The sequence below is a fragment of the Poecilia mexicana genome, unplaced genomic scaffold (assembly GCF_051168715.1).
Source record: "Poecilia mexicana isolate PSO_F unplaced genomic scaffold, ASM5116871v1 scaffold_9, whole genome shotgun sequence".
In the NCBI taxonomy this organism is placed as follows: Eukaryota; Metazoa; Chordata; class Actinopteri; order Cyprinodontiformes; family Poeciliidae; genus Poecilia; species Poecilia mexicana.
In genome coordinates, this window is record NW_028263378.1 from 1902698 (window position 1) to 1910184 (window position 7487).

Below are 7487 nucleotides of genomic sequence, written 5' to 3' on the forward strand. Positions count from 1 at the left end.
AACAGTGCTACTGCATCAGTAAGTTCGATGTGCAGCACATACACGTGGATGATTGCCAGCGCTAAGACCCTCCTTCTGGCTCCGATTGGTTGTTTTTGGTGCATTTCTGCAGACAGAAGGTGGAAATCGTTTTTTTCACAGATTACCTGTCTCATATAGTGACAGTTTTAACAAATATATAGAGAATATATATTTATCTAAAGTTACATACTGCAGCTTTAAATCTACTCATATGATTTTATTTAAATTCACAAAAAACATCAATAAGTCTCTCATATGCCAGTCTAGCTACCACAGATTCAGATATATTGATCATAAATGATCATGTTGATGCTAACAGAGATTCTGTTCAGAAACAGTTTTCAGCTGCAGACGGTTCACCGTGGCGCATCAGAGCCACTGCAGAGGAAAAAAGGAGCAATTCTTGAAACTCAGAAATGTCTTTTTCTCAAACATTTCTGAGATTTTTTTGCAGGAAATGTACCACTTTTCAAATTCAGAAATCTTTGTTCTTTCTATAAAATTTCTGAGATTAAAAATTTAAGTTTTTTTACAGCAAATTTTCAAATTAACATATCCTCATTTTTTCTTAGAAATTTCTGATACTAATGTGAAGATTTTAGTTTTTCCAGCAAATTTTTGACTTTTGAAATACAGAAATAATTGTGTTTTCTAGAAAATTTCTGAGATCAATCTGAGAATTTGTGAGTTTTTTCTAGAAAATTCTTGACTTTTCAAACTCAGGAATTGCGCTGTTTTTTCTCAAACAGTTCAGATTAATCTCAAGACTTGTGAGTGTTTTGGCAGAACTCTGCTCCTTTTCTCCATCGGCAGCTACACGTCGGTGCTCACGCTGTGGGTCACCACCTCCTTCATGGTGTAGGAGCGGATCAGTTTCTGGTAGAAGCTGTCCAGGTCGGCGGGCAGCTCCAGGTCCTGCTGCTGCACAGTCCGGTAGCTGATCCTGCGGCCGCCGTTGCACAGCCGCTCCGGATGCTGCAGGTAGAAGGGCAGCGAGCAGCGGGCGCAGGACGGGCAGAAGGCGTGGACCCGCTGGCCCCGGCGCGGCGGCGGCGGCGGGGAGTAGCTGCAGGGCCCGTTGGCCTCGGTGAGGAAGGTGGGCGGGTACGGCTCGGGCTCGTCGCTGTAGTGCTCCGGCGTGGGAGGCGTGGGCGGAGCGCACAGAGCCAGGGGCCGAGAGGGCGACATGGTGGACAGCTCCGGTTCCTCGTCGTCCCCCTTCTCAGACTCCTCCGGCTTGCAGCAGTAATACTGCACAGCAACACAGGAAGGTTTTACTTTCTCACGTTTCAATTAGTAATTAAGCATCTTCTGTTCCTTTAAGGCAGGGGGGCCCAAAGTGGGGCCTCTGTCGGCATCCTGCATGTTTTAGTTCTCTCCTTGGTGGAAGTAACAACATCCTCAGCAGGTCAATGTTCCTCTTACGGCCTCTAACAGCCATCATTTGATCCAGGTGTGTTAAACCAGGGAGAGAACTAAAACACGCAGGAGGCCGGGCCTCCAGGACCCACTTTGGACACCCCTGCTTTAAGGTGTCAAACTCAAGGCCCCGGGGCCAAATCCAGTCTGTGACAACCTTTTGTTGTGACGGTAGGAGGTGCTGTTCAAGAAAAACATTAAACACTTGAGTCGTAAAGTTCAGTGTTTTTCTGTATGTTACAGTGTGTTACATGTTTACATTTTGGGCGTAGCACAGTGTTAAGTTGCAACAGCGCCTCCTACTGTCACACATACGGTTGTCCTGCCACAGATTTTATTTGTCTCTAGACTCCAGAGACCAAATTATGTCAATCCTCCCAGATTTTCACAATTTCACGATCACACAAACTCAACACACCCTGCATTCTTCACTCTAATGCATAATAGTGAGTTTATTACTAATTTTGCCCAAACATCGTCAAACACACTGGGCTTAAGTGATGCTAACTCCCACCAGCAGGTGGCAGTAGTCCACATAAAAACCATTAAACACAATCTCTTTGTCAACAAGCTGTTTGGCAGTTTCCAGTGGTGGAGAAAGTTCTCAAACACTTTACTGAAGTAAAAGTAAGCAGATAAAATGTACTAGTAAAAGTCCACACTGACTAAATGTACATTCACATTTTGATGTTAGTTTGTATGTAATCTGTGTTGCAAAAGCAAAGTCTTTAGAGTGACGTACCTGCAGCCTACATAAACACAACACAGCGACGATGGTCAGTAAGATGACTGTAGCCAGAATTCCTCCTGCGATGACCACTGTCCCGGCTGACATTCGAAATGCTCCCCATCAACCAGCTGCAGGCGGCGACACCAAGAGAGACGAAGGACAGATAACAAGGTCAAACAGGAGAGGAAGGACGGAGAAACGGACAGATGGAGGGGAGGAGAGGAGATGAAGGACGATGAGAGGGAAGGTTAATGTGCTGAAGTCACAATAAGGAGGAGAAACAAGCAAAGTTTAGAGAAAAGTAAAAACTCTAGATTGATTTTGTTTATTCTGAAGAGTTCTGATTGAAAAATGAATATTAAAATTTATATTCCACTGGTTTGACCAAAATCTGACTTTTTCATGACATTCCAGACATTCAGCTATGAGTTATTAGACAGAAAACTCTGAAGGATTATATTTACTGAGCTTTTCAGCCAAATTCAATGCAGTCGGTGCAGAACACTTCTGCTTCAATGAGCTGCATGTAGTTCTCACTTCAGCCTCTAGACTGGAGTCAAAGCTCTTCTATAATAACATTAGTGTTAAATACATAAGTATGAACCAGCATCTGTTCATGCTTCTGTTTGGCTGCATTCACAGTGAAAACGGTGCAAAGCTAATTAGCTTCACTGGTCCGTAAAGGGTTAATAGAGAGTCTCCTTTGGTCACTTTTCCTGAAGGAGTAAAACATTAATGATACAAAGACAAGCAGAGGAAATAAAAATAAGCCAGAAACAAAAAAAAAACTGACTGGTTTATAAAAGAAGTCCAAAAGGTCGTTTAAGTTACATAATTTATTTATTCTCTGTCATATTCCAACCTGAATTAAGTGGGAATTAGTGAATTAAAGCACCGGAAAGCATCAGCGGAGGTTTCCCGCTCCTCCCTGCAGGCCTCTGACTCAGGCTCCTCTGCTGCCTCAACAGTTACATTTATTCAACGTTCCTCCAATGTGTCTAAAATTAAGCCAGAAATGCAGGAAACAAATCATTGTGTATTCAGTGTCCCACTTTTCCGGGTTAAAGGTCGTGTTTTCGGGTACGGATGTCTTATTTGATCCGAGCCTCTGGGACCTGATGAGGCGTGAAATGTAAATCTGGGAAGAGTTTAAAATAAATTTTAATAAGCTGGACAGAAACATTTCAGTGTCTGTCATAGAAACACGGTTATTCTGCTGAAATAATGTGGCATTTTATAGTTTTTAAACATCACATTGATTTATTCAGCTTTGAATATTTAGATTATTGTTTATTGCAAAGACTTTTATCATCTTAAAAGGATTATTTTAAAATAAGAAGAACAATTATTCCTGAGTTAAATCTTCAGTACAAGTGAATCTGTGAAACAATCTGAAATTATTCTTAATCTAATCTGCAGACTGGATTATAAAGAGAGACAAGCGAGACGCAGCTGCAGGATGCCAGAATCGTGCTGCCACCAGTGCAGAGCTTATGAAACTGTGGCAGCAGGTGTTGAGTCAGTGAGGAGAAAACATTTGGAAAACAAAGGAACCAAACCGACAGAAACCAACATGAACTCCTGCATCCAGTCAAATTTAATGTTTGAAGGCCTTTTGAATTTAAAGCTGCTCAAATATCCAGTAATGAATTCTGAGGAAGCGATTTACACGTTTATTTAGAGCAAATAAATTTATAAACTAGAATAAACCACCTGAATGTTCTCCCTGTGAAGCAGCTTCATCTGGACCGACTCTAAACGAACTGATGAAGCTTCAGAAGCAGAAATCAGTTCTGATTTTCAGCATCCAGACTCATCCAGTGAAATGTCTCCGCTTCAGCTAATGAAGCTGTTTGGAAATATTATTATCCATTAAATGTTTACAGTATATAAATGATGATAGTTTTTTAATCATAATTCTATCAACCAGCTGAGACTCCAGAAACTTCAGATCAAAGTCGACAGGAAGCTTTTAAAGAAATAAAAACCTATTAAGTTTTTTTTCACCTGATATATAAGGGTACAAATCATTGACCCCGAACAGTTACGATCCAAAAAGATTCATCCTCTCCATTTCTATTCCATTTTACGCATTTGCAGCGCATTTTACGCATGAATCTAGCGCACAGCGACTCCTGTAGTGACTTCACACCGCGCTGCAGCCACAGATGCATCCCGCAAACACTCCGGGTCTTACCCGTCACCTCAGTGTTTGGGTGGCCTCATGTCTCCCCCGCTTCAGGGCGCAGCGGGAGGCGGGAAGAGGTGGAACCGAGCGCCAGACTCCAAACTGGAACCAACCGATTTATCCGCAGGCCGGGATCTGAGAGAACCAGACGCAGAAACACGCACAACCAGGAGTCACCGTGGATGTGGCAGAAAAGAACCGTTCTCCAGAGATGAACCGACTCCTGAACCGGTTTAAAGCAGCGACAAAAAGTCCCGTCAGAGTTAAAAATGTCCAGATCTTCATGGAAACAGGCAGAGAGCGCGGCTGGCTGCAGATCAGAGCCACTGATCACTGACTGTGCGCTGTGCGCAGCGGATCCGGTCTCATCCTGTCCGTGATGCTGCGTGGATGAGACACTGCGTCACAACAAACAGCAGAGGAAACAGCTTCACATCGAAACGTCCTTAAAGCTCAGAGATCTAAAGAGGATCAGAGGAAATCAGCCGCCCGGAACTGAAACTTTAAACTCTGATTTGTCTTCTCTTGTTTCCAGAACTGACGCTGATTGTAATGAAACTGTTAGATTTGGTTGATTTAATGAAGAACGTGACTCTGCAGCTGATCTGCCAATAAATACATAAATAAAAAAAAAATAAAAGTAAAATAATCCAAGTGTTGAACAGTTTTTGAAAATTCAATCCTTATAATTTAATAGAAACTTCACAATTATGATTTTTTTTCTACATTACCGTCATATTGCAATAGTTCGACACATTTTTAATGGGGGTCCCTCAGGGCTTAGGTCTGGGATTCAGATGGATGGAGGTTGACTTCGTGCCTGTTGAATCATTTCTGTGTTGGTTTATTTGGCTAAACGACTCGATGATGACACACTTTTAGTTTTCTGACCAGTAGAGTTTTACTGAAAATGTCCTGACATTTCAAAGAGTTCCTGAAGATCTGGAGCGGTAAATGTAGAGAAGTTTTTCTACTCAGTCCCATCCTGGCTTTCCTTCTGCAGGAAAGAATCACAAACTGTATTTTCACTACACAATATAAAACGTTCCACTAATGTCGAAAAAACAAACCTTTGCAGTTGCAGTGGTTCAGCTAAGTAAGAAAGAAAATTCAAATCATGAAAAGAAGTTTGCTTACGCAGTAGGTCGTTAAGAAACCGCTCCGTCTCATCCAGCCACTTCCTGCTGTCTTCTTCGTGGTTTACGCCAGTGGAAACATCCGGTTGTTGATCATGCGATTGGCGATACAAAAAAAGCTCCAAAGTGATTTTTTAAAATTGAAAATCAAGATATTTCTTGAGATTGCTGTGTTTTCATTAAGAGGATTTATTTCTGAAATGTCAAACTGCAGTTCAACAGAGACGTCAGACCAGCTGAAGCTTCTATGGAGAGAAAAAACTGAGAAAACAAAGTTAACAGCTGAAACAATATTAAATAATGTAAATTAGAGAGTAGTAGGAGAAGAAAGTGAGTGAAAGTGGTGAGTCTGAGCCGCAGCAGCCTGAAGGAGACAAGTCAACTTAAACTAAACACATAAAAACTCACTCAGCCCTCAATATGCTGCTAAAAGTTTAAAGAAATTCAAAATATTTTTTTTTACGTTTCCAGAGTGAAACTTTGCTGCTGCTATACATTATTATTTTAGGGTTTCTGACACAAAGGGTGAGTCGAGATGCATCACGGTCTAAATATGTCCGCCATGACCAAAGTTAATCATCATTATTCTAACAATAATAATAATTTTTACTCCTAAATTAAGTTGTTTCAAAGTGATGAACCAGATGAAATGCGGACCATCCAGAACCTCTGGAAGGTTTGGAAACGTTTTCCCCGAACCAGTGGAGCGACTTTCAGCCTCTCTCCGTCTCCACTCGCTCCGAGAAAAGACGACTTTAAGAGGAAAAGGAAGGGAGGATTTTATAGTGTGAATTATTTACCAGGCTGAGATTCTCCTGTATTGTGCAGACAAGAGTTTGTAATATTAATGGAGACGAGAAGCTAGAGGTTCTTTTCCCTCCTTCCTGTTTCTGATGCTGAGATTCAACACTTCAGCTGCTCCCAGCAGACCAGAGATACTGAAGGCTTCAGCTTTAAAACTCACTTTTCAGATTATTTATCTTCATCTGGGAACAGATGAAACCATCACAGGAAAATATCAATTAATCTACATTATTTAACATAAGAAACACTGGAAAGCTGTGAAAGTTTCTCCAATTCTTTAGTTTTAAGCTCAGAATGACCAGAATAACTACTAAAAAAGTCATAACTACAAGGATACGAGTAATTTTCTGAGAACAAAAGTCATATTTTCAACTTTCTAAGTCATAATTAAAAGTGAAATTGTTGAAGAGCTGCAGCATCATCGCTATAACCTGTTCAACTCGTCATGAAGTCAGTTTTCCTCCTGGTCAGACAGAGTGGCAACGTTTGATAAAAAATGTGTAACTGTTGTGAATCTGGGCCAAACAGTGGAAAAAAGGAGACATTTTCAGTTTAATTTCAGAAATTTTCTAGAAATTTCTGAGTTAGAAGTCTAAAATGTTTTTTGAAAAAATCTTGGAGGTTTCTGAGTTTCCAAAGTTGCAAATTTTCAACTTTTGAAACTCATATATTTTCAACATGAAGAAAAAAAATTACTTTTGAAACTCAGAGTTTAAAAAGTTTACCATTTTCATTGAAAAACTGTTTGAGTCTCCAAAACTGAAAATTTTGAATCTCTGAAATCCAGAAATTTCCAAAAATCAAAAGTATTCGACTTCTGAAACTAACAAGTTTTCAAGTTTTTCTATAACATTTCTGAGATTAATCTTAACATTTTTCCCTTCTTATAGCATTTTTGTAGCTTTTCAAATTTTAAAATATTTTTGAGATTAATCTCAACATTTCAGGTTTTTTCCAGAACTTTACTCTCTTTTTCTGTGTGTCATGCTCCTGTACGCCGTCGTACGCCGTCGTGGCCCTGTACGCCGTCGTGGTGCTGTACGCCGTCGTGGCCCTGTACGCCGTCGTGGCCCTGTACGCCGTCGTGGCCCTGTACGCCGTCGTGGCCCTGTACGCCGTCGTACGCCGTCGTGGCCCTGTACGCCGTCGTGGCCCTGTACGCCGTCGTACGCCGTCGTGGCCCGGTGCG

General features: G+C 41.2%; 1 protein-coding gene across 1 annotated transcript; it reads right to left on the minus strand.

Moving 5' to 3' along the window:
- Window positions 1-834: 834 nt before the first annotated feature.
- LOC106929130 (protein FAM163B) lies at window positions 835-2349 on the minus strand. The gene is made up of 2 exons (XM_015005813.2): window positions 2183-2349; window positions 835-1272 (listed from the first exon to the last, which is right to left on the minus strand). The coding sequence occupies exons 1-2, from the start codon at window positions 2273-2275 to the stop codon at window positions 835-837; spliced, it is 531 nt and encodes a 176-aa protein (XP_014861299.2). The 5' UTR covers window positions 2276-2349.
- Window positions 2350-7487: the final 5138 nt, after the last annotated feature.